The sequence below is a fragment of the Acanthisitta chloris genome, unplaced genomic scaffold (genome assembly GCF_000695815.1).
Source record: "Acanthisitta chloris isolate BGI_N310 unplaced genomic scaffold, ASM69581v1 scaffold2232, whole genome shotgun sequence".
NCBI classification, from domain to species: domain Eukaryota; kingdom Metazoa; phylum Chordata; class Aves; order Passeriformes; family Acanthisittidae; genus Acanthisitta; species Acanthisitta chloris.
Window position 1 is genome coordinate 33355 of NW_008659677.1, and position 13800 is coordinate 47154.

The 13800-nt window shown below is 46.1% G+C and overlaps 1 protein-coding gene across 1 annotated transcript in view; it reads right to left on the reverse strand.

The window, feature by feature from the left end:
- Nucleotides 1-13800, reverse strand: part of LOC103797268 (voltage-dependent calcium channel subunit alpha-2/delta-4-like) — a gene marked incomplete at its 5' end in the record, with an annotated part of 50696 nt that overhangs the window by 31930 nt on the left and 4966 nt on the right. Inside the window, 8 exons of the mRNA XM_009069467.1 lie at nucleotides 1631-1720; nucleotides 2844-2918; nucleotides 4480-4630; nucleotides 5233-5293; nucleotides 6298-6429; nucleotides 8715-8877; nucleotides 10433-10492; nucleotides 11978-12094. Of these exons, the coding sequence (XP_009067715.1) occupies nucleotides 1631-1720; nucleotides 2844-2918; nucleotides 4480-4630; nucleotides 5233-5293; nucleotides 6298-6429; nucleotides 8715-8877; nucleotides 10433-10492; nucleotides 11978-12094 (849 nt within the window). The remainder of the gene's footprint in view (nucleotides 1-1630; nucleotides 1721-2843; nucleotides 2919-4479; nucleotides 4631-5232; nucleotides 5294-6297; nucleotides 6430-8714; nucleotides 8878-10432; nucleotides 10493-11977; nucleotides 12095-13800) is intronic.

Sequence of the window (13800 nt, forward strand, 5' to 3'; positions counted from 1 at the left end):
TGTCACTAAAGGACAGGGTTCTTTTCTGTCTCAGCTGTTTTACCATGTACCTGCTATTTCAATGGATGTGCCTGTCTCAAAGTACGCAGGGTTTCATAAAGATCCTCCCTCCTGGAGGCTCAAGGGCTGCCCAGTCTAATGGATCAGCCATCCCTGCCTGAAAGGGAGTGTGAGGTCTCCTCATTAGTGGAACCACACTAGTTTTGGTGTCTGTGCCTGGCATGACCTACTGCTATTTCATCTGGGGCAAACAGGCTTTCTTTAGCATTGTGCTCTATGATTTTCCACTGAGACCTTTGTAGCTATGTTAGTTGAGAGTCTGCAGTTGTACTGCACTGGGATTCTTTAACCTGTTGTCACTGTACATAACCAGTGCTACATTAGGTATTAAGAATCATTTTTCCTCTGGTAGAAAAATTGTTTAAATATTCTGATTTATACAATGTATGGGCTCTGGATCTTTGGTTTTAAAGATAATTTTTTTTTAATGTGCAAGGATATATGTAGATAAATCTGTCAGGTAGATCTAAAATTATCCATGTAATTGTTCGAGGTTCATATCATTACTGCTTCCCTGGTCATCTCACCAACTGTCTTCCTCCAAAGAGGTTGAACCATTACTCCTTCAAGTGCTGCCAGCCTATTACTGCAACACCAAGGCAGCATATCACACTCTTCTCAGGCTGCCATTAAAACCACTCTGCTTCTATTACCACTGACAAGTCAGCTCAGCTACCACCCTCCTGGGATTCAACTCTGATCGTGCTTGCACTGGCAGAAATTAGGTACAGCCTTACCATAGCCAACAAACCTAAACTTTCTGTTTTCAAAATAAGCAGGAACGGAGAATCCTTCCCTGGTTGGCAATACTTCTGGCACTCTAACATCTAGGGCATCATTATGGCCACTAACATTGTACTGTGTAGGTACTTTTGTCAGAACCAAAGGCATTGGCATCTTTAGGCAACCACACTATAGACAATGCCATGAGGGGATGGAGGTATTCACCTGGTTCTTGGTCATTTTTTTGCTACCATTCCTTAACAAACAGAGTCAAGTTGTATGTTCACCTCCAGGCTACTGAAGTCCCTATTGTTCACATAAGGCAATGAATCACTTAGGATTCTTATCATGTGATATGATCAGAGTGATTAATTCTCCTTTACCTGTGATTTCTCCCCCAAGCACTGATACTCAGCAAAGTGACATTGAAATAAATCTGAAGCCTGAGAATCATCTCTCATGTCTTCATCAACTGCTCACTAATAACATCACTTATGACCAGAATTGTTGCTCTCAGCTGATCATTTATATTTTATTGCCACTATAAAGGTGTGTGGGCAAAGCCAGTTGTGGGAGTCATTAAGAAAATACCCACGAGGCCACATCCCGTCTGGCTTCTGATCCTTCCTGGGCAGGGGATTGGACATCATGGTCAAACCAACACCTCCCCAGTGCTGGGTCACCTCTGCACACTGCTTGTCACAAACCTGGGGCCCATGAGACTAACTCATACCACCTCCTCCCCTGCACAATCGTATGGGGTGTGCTAAGTCATTAGTTGTAGAGGGGAATGTAGCGGTGGGTGGGGACACTCGTGCCCAACACAAGCATCAGCACCAGCTCTTACCTCTCTCAGGATTTTGAAGGACTCTGTCAAAGCCTTGCTCACAGTCCCCACTCCTTTTGCCTGCAGTTCATCCACCAGCTGCTTGAAGTGCTGGCGAGAGAGGGGAAAAAGGCAGGAATAAGTTGCAGACAGGGTGTTCTGTTTGACTGGGGGAGGAGAGGGTAACCTAGAAAAGTCTGTGCCATGGGGCTCCTGATCCTTCTCTACTGCTGGCAGGGCAGTGCAGCACTGTGATTGATGGAGGTGGCAAAGTCAAGTGGCCACTCCACTGGTGGTGCAATCAGGTTGCACCTATGTTCACACAGTTACAGCAGGGCTGTATTTCTCAGCCTCTGGGCTGTGAACCATTGACAGTCCAAGAATGATCAGCAAGGGACAAAACTACTAGAATCTGACTTTCCCTTATCCAGGGAAAAACAACATCTTGTGCATGCAAAAGCAACAGAAAATAAAACTTTTGAAGGCTTGTCTACTGGTTAAGAGACATTGATCTGGTTGTAAATTAAACTGCAAGATAGTCTCCAAAAGACTTGGGGATCCTTTGGGAAACACCACAAGACATCACCCTCTGGAGTTAACCTCTGTGACCCCAGCTGAGCTGAGAAGGAAATTTGGAGAAAAATCTGGCTGTAGAAGACATGGAGGGCTGTGCTACCTCCATTAATACACATTTTTTTAAAAAAAAAGAAGAAAAAAAATACCAGTCAGAGTAGCCAAAAAAATCCCAGTCATCCCAGAGGGTGGTGGAGGAGATGCAGGCTGAGCATGTCAGGGCTGCTGAGCCCTCCTGGATCAGAACAGCAAAACCCCTCATCAGAGAAAGCTTGCTGGCAGTCCACCCTGACAAAGGATGGCTGCTCTCCTTTTTGAGGGCTGAGGATGTGGGATTTCAAAAGGTGGAGACCATTTGCACACTGTTTTTCTATGGCAGTCTGGGCTAGGTCCACTCACGGTCCAGCACCAGTGGTGCCCAGTCTGCTGTGACACAGGAAAGCTGACTGCTGCTGCTTACCTGGCCAGCTGACCCTGTGTTACAGCAAAGATAAACCACGGAGCCATCACTGGACTGGTGCTTGTTCTTGAGATGCAAATGCACGTGCTGCTGGGAGATGGTTGTTCCTTTGTCTCTGGAGTTTCATGGCACAGTACCTTAACCCCATGTACTTCTTACAGAGAGATACCTGAATTATGTTAATAGGAGCCTGGTACTCACCTCTCTGTTATCTCTGTCTGCTTGGACTAGGATACCCTTAAAACAGGGTTCAATAAAATGAACATAATCATTGTACTGCAAAGAGAAAATGGAAAGAAAGGGGTTGTAATGGGACAGAATTCACAAAATGGGTTCATGTCCTAGGTGGATGTTCAGAATACAGTACAGAGCATTATGCCATTTCATACATATTTCCCTTACAAGTTGTTTCTAGTGATCATGACAAATTATTATTTTGATAAATCTTCTATTTGTTTAAATAATATGTTAATTATGGTGTTTTGCTGAGTTCTATCTGAGCATATCTACATATACAAAGCAGTTCCTTTTTTTCACTCACACTGTAGCACTTTCATCCACACACTATTAGCTTGTGCCCTTGGCCTTGCTTCTAGCACTATTTGAGTATAGTTTTGACTTCTGGAGGCTTTGTGAGTCCCCAGCTGAACCTTGCAAGTGGTTTTGTAACCTGAACTAGGATGCCTGTGGTGCACAGCTGAACAATAACATACCAAGTTAACACACATCCACTGAACTGTGATAATTAGGGGGCTGAAAGCTTCTAGCCTGATACATATGTGAAGTAAAACATGCCAGTGTAAACCTTTTCCTGCAAGATTCAGAAGGGCATCATTCGTAAGAGGTCACTGACGCTCAGCTAATCAATAGGAGCTTAGATCAGGCTTATAAGAGTCTGAGCCAGTATATTCCTGGTGTTAGTGCAGTAAAGGAATATATATATATTACATGAACTTTCTGGGATTGTTTTTAAAGAACAGATGATATTTCAAACTCCTTAATGACTCCCCTCCATTTTTCTGGCGACACTGTTCACTCTTCCATATGTCTAGTCATATAAAGACAGAGCTGTTGCTACTGCAGTTTCCAACTATCTTACACAACAGGAAGCTATTAACAAATAGTAGAGTTTATCTCAGTGGCCATGCCCTTGGAAAGCTTTTCTAGAAAGGAGACTGAGGAAAAAGATGGTGCTTGGATTAGCCTTGAAAACTAGAAGGTGAGCAGCCTTTAACCTGGCACCAAACCCCCCAGTCTTGGCATGGATCATGGTAAAGTTCTGCTTTTTGTGGTTAGTAGTGCTGGTTCTCTGTGGGTCCCATCCTCATCGTGGCCAGGGCTTAGAAAGGAAGACTAACACCAAGGCCACCTGACCAAACTCCATGCAGCCCTGTGCAGATTGACTTCGACATGTATTAGCAGCCTTGCAGGATGCTGCTGCACAAAAAGTTATAGAGTGGCAATTTTCTAGCCTGGAAACATCCTGAGGATTACACTGCTACTGGACCCAAACACAGTATGTTAAGGTAGGTGAATTTATTAGCACAGGTCCCTGCTAGCTCAGGTGTCTGTCTATAGCACTTCATTATCTGTTGCAGTCACATCCCTAGGTAAGCAAGCTGACATCCTCCACAGAGGAGAGGTGCAATGACTTGGCAGCCACCCTGCTGACCACACAAAGTTGACTCCCCAAGGGCAATTGGTGTTAATCCCCCATCCAACACAGTCACTGTGTTATAGCTGTGCCAGTGCAATGTCTGTAGTTTGCTAAGGGGAATGAAGAGTCGGTATGAGGCACAAGGAAGACAGCTCAGCAGTGGAAATGAGACAAACTTACTGCAATGATGTTGACAAAGTCATTTTCTCCCAGAGTATCTAATATGGTGACGATGGTGTGTTTGGCAATGGTCATCCGCAGGCCCTTCATGCTTCCACTGACGTCCACAATGATGACAATGTCCTTGGGAGAGGTGGCTGCTTGGATGTACCTTTATGAAAGAAGAATACAAGGAAGCAGGGCAAGCATACAGGGAAGAGGAATGCTGGACATGCTGCTGTCACACAATGCTAGCCACAGCATAACATGCACCATGAGCCCAACTCTCCAGCAGGATCAGGCTGGTCAGACAGTAGGTCCCTTCCTAACAACCTGCCCCTCCCGCTGGCCCCAGCATCTCAATTCCTGCATTGGGAAGTGCTGGGCCTGCCACAGACAGACATGCAAGGGTGGACAGTTGCTAAAGCCTTTTTTAGCCATGCTGAGTAGGCTGAGTAAACATGCCACATTTCTGGAGTCTGGATGTCCCTGCCACCCAGCTGAAGAATTATAAGGAAGATGGGACAGAGGAAGGAGACACTGGTGGAGATTTCCATGTGACACATGATACATCTATCATGCCACGTGGAAAGCTGTTCCTGGCAGGTGATAAGGCTTCCTAACCTGCTATTACCTTTGTTTACATACCCCCATCTCTTGCAGGAGCGGCATGGGACAGTAACTGTTGATCAGCAACTCACCAAGGTGTCACCTTGGAAAAGAGGGAGAGAGGAAGGCTGAAAGGTGCTTTGGCCAAGTCTCTCTGAAACTTACCAGCCACGGTTTCTGCAGTCAAAGGAGATAACTCCATTTTCATCTGGTAACCACTTGATTCCTGAAGAGAGCAGCAAAAGGAGCAATCAACATACACAGACAGGCAGGCATCTGCTTCCCACTCCCCAGGCACCTGCACTGCTGCTGCTCACTGCTCAGACCCAGAGACCCCACAGGGGCAGAACATCTGGCCAGCAATAGCAGTGTCCCTTCTGCAGAAATACAAGCAGAGCTGCACAGTCTTTGGCAGGTCTCAGTAAACTGTTTATTAAGCTTCCAAAAAAAATGTATCTAGGCATAGTCTGTTCAAATTTGGGGAGCAATTTCATGTACTTTGAACATTTTGCCACTTTGATGTAGTTCTCAAAAATACGTTTTTCTCCCTAAGGGTGGTCAAGAGCATGAAAAAGCAGCAGCAGTGACAGGGATGCATCCCAGATTCCCTGCTAAGCTCTCTGTTCACAGTCATCTCTGCTTTCCCCTTGCCCAGCACGTGACAGGTCACAGAACAAGGGCACACAGCCATCTGACAAAGCAGCCACAAGGCCAAGCTACAGCTGCAGAGTATCTCATGGGTTCCTCTAAGCACAGGACCTCCCTCTTGTGCCATGACCTTATGTGCCACTCACAGCTGGCGAGTGGATAACAAGTCAGGCCAGCCAGCTGCATCTGCCACGTGTGCTCGGAGACAGAGAGAGGCATTGGCCACTACTAAGAACCACAAGGGAGCACAAGGCAGGGAGCCCTGCCACGGTGTCTGGTGAGCTTTATGGATGGTAGCCTGCCCAAGGCACACCTCTGACAGCAGACTCCTCTAGGGCTGCAAGGGCAAATGCCTGAGGGGCTGGTTCACATGAGAAAAAGGGGTTTGTGCCTGCTCTACACTATCCCTTCAGCCTAGGCAATAGCAGCCCATGCACCGAGTATTTTGCTCACTGCACCCTGTCCTTCAGAAAGCTGTGATGCCCCCAGCCTTCCCAGATTGGGGTCTTCCATGGCACAGACCCTGTCCTGCAAAACTGGTGTGTTGCACTAAAAGAGCAAAGCCTATCTTTGTTCTTTTACCTGGGTAGAGCCTGAAGAATCCAGTGGAGCTGCCGAAGTACTGCCAGGTCAGCGTGGGATCCCTTTCAAAGTTGTCCACAAAAACAGGATTCAGGGCTTCTGACATATAAACTCCATTAAGGATTGCAGGGTCTATGGGGGAAATAAAAAAATGGAGGAAAAAAGTGTGAAAAAGAAGTGAGAGTGTGTCCACCACCCCTGAGGGAGGAGAGGGATGGGAACAAAGGCAACTCCAGGGGGAATGCAGCCTTGTCTAAAACTTTTACATTAGGAAATTAAGATGCATCATTCAAGCAAATCCTGGAGGTCAGGTCACCACTGGCCACTGGAGGGGATCTCAGTTTGGTCATACACTATTAACCCGACTTCTCTTTCCAGCCTTGTCTGCCCTTGAGCATCACATCTGGTTGGAAGAATGCTCTGAGAGGCCCTGGAAAGCCATTGCTGTGCTGAGCACAGCTGGCACAGCATACAGGCAGGACTCAGCTGCTAGCTGAGAGGGGACACGTGGCTGCTGAAAGGCAAGTGCCTGATGCACCATTAACAGCCTTGCTACAAGGAGTGTTATGCTAGGTGTAATTACCTAAGACAGAGGAGCCCTAGGATTTACACACTGTTTCTCTCTCTCTCCTCTCTTCCTTAACAATTCTTTCTCTTCTTCTCTGCCTGATCTTTTCTTTTTTTCACAAAGCCTGGGCTGTCCCACCTTGCCGCACTAGGAAGTTGCAGACTTCCAAGAACTCCTGAGGCAGTTTATATTTGGTGTCTGTGTTGACTCATTGCCACAGGAGACCAAAGAGAGCAGCAGCAACAGAAACAGGGCATCATGAGAAACTGATCATTGTAGAATTAACTGTATTAATGTTGAAAGGGATGAGGCTTTCACCTACCATTTCCTGTTTAGTCACTTTACTAGAGGTGGTTTTTAACTAGAGGTCAGAATAGGGGAAAAAAATTGAACTGTGACTCCCCGGCAATGAGACCAAAGTTGGTCCTGCACAAAGGGAGAGCCAGAAGAGCTGTGGAAAGCCAGGCTTGCTACTGTTTGTGAGAAGGAAGGAGTGCTGCTGGGCACTGCACCCAGGAGGAACCCTGGGTGTAGAAGGCCCCTCCTCCATCTCCTGCTCATCCTCCAGCCATAGCCAGACAAGCTGGGTTGTTTGTGTCAAAGTGCACAGGCAAGAAATCAGCTACCTGGGCAGTGCCTCTCTGCTGTCTCTGCCATCTGGCTACCTCTGTCTGTACACTGCTGAGGGCAGCAGCCTGCACTGCGCAGTTCTCCTGTGGCTACCCACAGCCAGCTCTGCTGGTGACTATTGTGAGCAAGATCAAAGTGTCTGGGGCCGTCAGACCAGATGGAACTGATTTAAAATCATGGGAGAAAAAGAACTCCCTCCATTGTCTCTATAAAAAACACAGCAGTTGTGAGCACAGTCACCAGCACCTGCCCCGACTGGTCCTGAAGACTGTAAATGAGCTTCATCTATGAGAGAAGAAATGGTACCTTTTTTTTCCTTGCCAAAAACACATGCAAGGGGAAGAGCTGATAGGAAGGTAAGGAAGGAGCCAGTACAGGCAGCTTTGAATGTTGGCCAAAATGAGCAATAAATTTAGGATAATTGCAACCAGGTTCTCAGCTTGAAGATCTGGCAGTGTGCAGACCAGCCCAGAGATGTATCGACTCCTGATGTGTAGCTGGAATGGTGTGAACATGCAGGGGTTGGCAGTGTGCTGACCAGTCCAGAGATGTATCGACTCCTGATGTATAGCTGGAATGGTGTGAACATGCAGGGGGAGAAGACAATCTGGGCACAGAAGTGCCCGCATCAGCCTTGGTGCCTCCCTAGGCTCCTGCAGCTGCCAAAGTGCCACAGGCTTGCTGAGAACAGAAAATAGTCCAGAACAGTCATGTCCCAGTAGCAGTTGTGAATTACACCCAGACCCTGATGGATATGCTTACTGAGAATTAAGAGTGTCCCCATGAAGTGTTAGTGCCTCCTAACACAAAGGTACTTAGGGTCTAAATTCTCAGCTGAAATCAATAAAATCTTTGACACTTAAAGACCTTGATAAATCTATCCCTTTGTACAGAGTAACAATTGCCAATAAATTCACATCACAGTTTGTCTCACAGTGTCTTTGGTTGGCAGCGTCCAGATGAACTGTAGGAGACTATATCCCTGCCTAAGATGGAAGACTGTCCATCACTAGAGGTTTTCCAAGAGCAGATTATACCTAAGACCTGTCACAGTGACAAGAGTACAGCACAGACATGTCATACCTTGGGACAGTACCTTTCCAGCCCTGCTTTCTTTTCTATCAGTTCTTGTTTTTTTCTATTCCCATCCTTGTTTTCAATATTATTACTGATGATTTCACCTAGTACTGAGAAAGTAGAGGCCAGGACAGGCCATTACCTTTGTTGTAGACGTTGGTGGGGAGCTGGATATCACTGTATGTTGTGTTCACCAGCAGGTTATTGAAATGCTCATTTGGCTCCAAAATGAATTCATCTCCAAGCTCCACATAATTGTCATTTTCATCCTTCTCATTAATCAGGAGAGAGTTGTAGTAATCAAACTGTTGGTGAAGATAAGGGAAAAGAGAAAGGCAGAGAGAGAATAAGAGACTATTACCAGTATTGCCTGAAAAAAAAACCCCACCTTAAAACATAAAAAAGGAACGTATGGAGAATTGGGGCTTCAAATAGGATTAAGATGAGTGATAAGCAAGAGCTGTTGCCAACTGAAAAGCGTCAAGCTGGCCAAATGATGGTTTCTGGCCACTTTCTTATGGTTAGGTGCCCACATGACTGAAAGCATGGTCATACCAGCAGCAGAAAAGCCAAGGGACACAGGAGCAGGCTCCTGTGGTCCCTAAGAGGCATTTAAGTGACTAGCCAGCCAGGTGCAATGTCTCAGTGGGTCTGGCTCCCAGGTTTACTACAGGGCATACCTACCTTACTTGCCCTGCCTCTACAGCTGTCATTTACTAGAGTTAACTCCTGATGTACATCCAGCCAGGATTATCCCCTCATTCTGTCACTCCGAGTAGCAGACACTCGTCAAGAGCAAAGGATCGAGCAGAAGGTGCTCAAAGACAACAGAGCTTTCTCCCTGTGAAGGTCACTGGAGATTTATCATCTACAGTCACTTTGGTACATCCAGGACACTCTTTGCCCTTCAATAACCTACATTTTTAAGATGCCTTTGCTGACTTTATCTGAACTAGAGGTTATCCAAGGATTTATATTTAATCACTAACAGTACTCACAGGGTGCAAATTGTGTGTACAAATACTGAGTCATATACCTCAACTCATCCATGCCCCTTGCTGTGAATGCAGTTGACCCAACTAGCATGACTAATGTGATTCTTAGAGGGAAAAAAAAAAAAGGTAGGTGAGGTGAAATCAGTAGCTAGCTTGATTTCAAGAACTGTTTTCATTCCCAGCATTGAGACCTGTACTTGCAGTGGTAGCCTGTACTTCTGTTAAGCACTCTGTGCTTGTACTGTCAACAGAGGACTTCATTCAACAGAGTGTTCACTCCAGTTCCTCTCATCAGCAATAATCCCTTAGCTTGGACACAACAAACAGTTATTAACAGAAAGCCAATTATCCAAATTGCTTGGACAGCACCAAACTTTCACCAAACAGGAAGTTCTGACAAGTGGGTGTCTGTCTGGTAGGGAAAAGATGATGGGAGCTGTTGAGAAAGATGGTGAGAAATTCAGTTCATTTGGATTAACAGTTTGCTGTGGGTATTTGTAACAGCATCCTCCTCATTGCTCATTCACACTCAATTTTTAGCTCATTTTCTAGTCAAGTAACCCACAAAGTGCCAGCTAACTTGCACTAATGCATCACATAATGATGACTTATGTGTGCAGTAAAAGTAATGTCAATAATATCACGCAACACAATGTCTTCCCAAATCCTTCCCCTCCCAGAGCCAAGGGGACTAATCTGCTTGGTGTTACTAGGTTTGGGATCTGCCAAAGGAGCCTCTTACTAGCAGTAGTCTCTAGACAAGCTGAGTGTCCTGAAGACAAGGAGATTCTTGGCCTGTCCACCCTTTTGGCTGGTCTCTCTGAGGACACATGTCGTGTTTTGTCACTGACCAGGATAAACTTACCTCCAGTGAGGAGTTGTACACATGGTTCAGATCTGCATCTTCTGCTGCTTCCACCAACCTCTAAGGAAAGGACACAGAAACAAAGGTGAGCTGGTGCTGTGACAAGCCCTGCAGAAGCTCTTCCAGCTGCATCAGCCATTCATACAGTTTGTGAAAAGACATGACTGCCTCCTCCACCCCAACAGAGCCTCTGGGCTATGAGCTTCCCTCCTTCCCTCCTGTTCTGCTGACTTGTCATTCTGTGCTGCAACTTTGCCACTTGGAAAGTATATTATTTGCAGCTATTCACTGCCAAGTATATTCACACCTACTTACTCCAGAGTCCTTACTAAATCCCTGAGCAATTTTGGATATCACAGGACATATACAAACAGAAACAGGTCCATTTAGAGAAACAACAGACAGATTTCACTTCATTTTCCATGAACCCTTCCAAAAAGCCACGAGAAAGGCTTTTCAGATCCAGCTTGATGTCAGTATCTTGTCAAAGGAAAGGGCCTTGTGGGAGTCTGAGTCTGGTATTGTTACTGAGACAAAGACCATGACTTGATTTCGTAAAGGGCTCAGTGATGCTGTGGCCATTTATAAGCTCTTACCATTTATGGAAGGCAATAAAATCAGCCAGTATTCTCCAGTACGATGCTTCAGGGCACTAATCTCAATTGGTACGGACTGGGAAGGAATCCAGCTAAACATGTACATGTTTTCAGGGTTGCACAATCAGTGACAGTCTCAGCAAAACTCCTTCACAAAGGATAAGTCAATCCAAACACTGGAAAAGTCTGGCTAAGAATTTAATGTTATGGGCCAAAGCTCTGAGTCTAAATATGCCCACATTTCATTTGAGATTCAAATTATGTGTTTCTGGATGATTTTTCCACATTAGACACCTTACACAGTCAAGGCTCTGTGACTACAGAAATATGCTCTTCATAGTAGGTAAATATATGGGAATATGATAAATCCTTAGATGCAGGAAGTAAGAGGGGCCATAATGATTACCTGCTCTGATCTCCCACACAGCAACAGCTAAGGACCTCTTGCCACCTCCTCCACACGACCCCATGAATACGGCTGGAAATCCAAGCACCTCCCTTGCAGCTTGTGTTCACGGGGTGCAGAAATTTCCCTTGAGCCACACACACAGCTGAAACAAGCTACTAGTCTTCAGTAGCCACAGTGCATTATGCAAGAATGAACTTTATTTTCACTTTAAAGAGGGCTTTTTTTCTCTTTAAACAGCTTTTGTCTGCTACAAGAGTGTTCATTCCCTCATATTTATTCCTAGACTTTGTTTTTATCTTGTTTCCTCCTTTGGGCTCAGGGAGAAGCCAGCATTCCCTTGTCTGAACGCCCACATCCTCCCACCAGTGTCTGCTTAAAGCTCAGAGTGAGCAGCCAGCTACACCAGCAGGCATTGGGTTGGGCAAGAAGTCCTCATGCAACCTCTGCACCCACATACTCCTGGTACAGGCAGGAGGCCTGTGCCTACTGCTCCAGAGCTGACAGGAGAGGACTTCCTTCCCATAGCCCCAGTGGTCATACCTCCACAGCTTCGACCTTCCTGCGGAGCATGCTCTCCATCTGCTCCGAGAACTTCTTCACGAGCTCCAAGCCATCCACCTCTTTGATCTTCAGAGTTGGCTCCACATCTTTGTACTTCTACCCAAGGGAAAGAAGAACACACTGATGAGCAGAAGGCTCGTAAGGAGAGGGGTGAATCTATTCTTGCTAGCAGGATACTGTCTTTGGTGAAAAATGATGTACTGAAAGCATCACACTGATTTATCACCTTCTCCCATCTTTGCCTTCTCTCCTTTTTCACCCCAGAATTGAGGTGAGTGCAGATCATTGGCCATAACTCAAAGTGGTTTTACTACATAAAATCAACTGAACCAATTGCAAGCCTGTGGCTGTTGAAAACAGCAATGTACCTGAAGTTAGCAGTGCCTACAAATTAGAGAGAGAAACAAAGGCCAACTTGTTAAACCTAAAACATGCATTGTGATTACATTCATAACAGCATTATACACATCACATACCTGAAGTTTACTTAAGGCAGAGGGAAGGGCAAAAGAACAGAGAGATGCACTATCATTCCATCACCTCCTATGTTATATGTGCTCTGGGACCCTAGTGGGAGAGATGTCATGCTGGTGCATATGCTGTCCTCCCACAGTGCCCTCATATCTGTAAGATAACTTGCCAGGTCTCCAGCAAGAAGGGTCTGCTGCTCAGTGCTTAGGTCAGCCAAGGAAAGCTCCGGCAGACAGTTATGACACTACTTACTGGGCACACAGGAGCATGCTTTAGGCCAAGAGCACCATAGAGGCAATTCCCAGAAAACAGGAATGATGAGCATGGCTACTTAGTGGTGCCTCCACTGGGAGAGATGCTGTAATGAGGAGGATCTGGGTCTGAACAGCTTTAGATATAACCAGTTTCTTCTGACCATGTGTTATATAATCTAGGCATTAAAAAAAAAAAGAAAGCCAAGAGTACTCCTAAAGTGTGTAACTGTAATCTGCCCTTTCAAAACCGCATACAATGGCCTTTGTTTCTCCTTTTCAAAAAAATCCCACAGCTAACAGAGATAGTCAGAAAGAAAAGAGTAAAAAAAACCTGCAAAAGGACACAGTATGATTAACCTATTTCAGAAAAGACAGAGCCTTATCTCAGCAATATGGAAACACAAAGACAACCATTTACACTTTCCTGGTCCCTCATCATGTTTTCTTTGCAGTGTATACAAACCCCTCCATCTTCATGTTGTGTTAGTACCGTGGCAGTAATCTCTGCCAGGGCTGGACTTAGAGATGAGAGGGGCTCTAGTGACACTTCCAAATGAGCAGAAGGTGGGGGGAAAGGACTTTGCATGTCTTCAGGGTGAGCGCGTGGAGCTCCTTTTGTTCAAGAAGCTCCTTGACCATCGGGAGGGCAGCTGAGCACAGGCAGAGTAAGAAATGCCTTGAGGACGGGGCGGGCTGAGGAGGTCAGACAGAAATAGCAGCAGCATCCAGCCTGCAGCAGGCATGGGAGGGAGGCTGCTCGCTCTGTCTGGCATGATTAACGGCAAGGGTTTTACTGGATTAAAAACGCCAGGCCTCACATCCCCTCTGCTGCGGCTGGGGAGCTGGGCCAGGCAGGGGAGGAGGAGGAGGAGGAGGAGGAGGTGGTTGGGTTGAGCACGAAGGTTAGCGTAACCATGCTGCTGAGAGAGGAATGTGCAATGACAACCCCCCGACTGAGGTCCACGGCTGCTGGACCTCACATCCCAGCTGGTGTCTGTCCCAGTTAGCTCCATGTCACGGTTTCGTCAGGAGAGGAGTGATCTCTGCCAGGCTAGGCTTTAATCAGGCTCTCCTCGG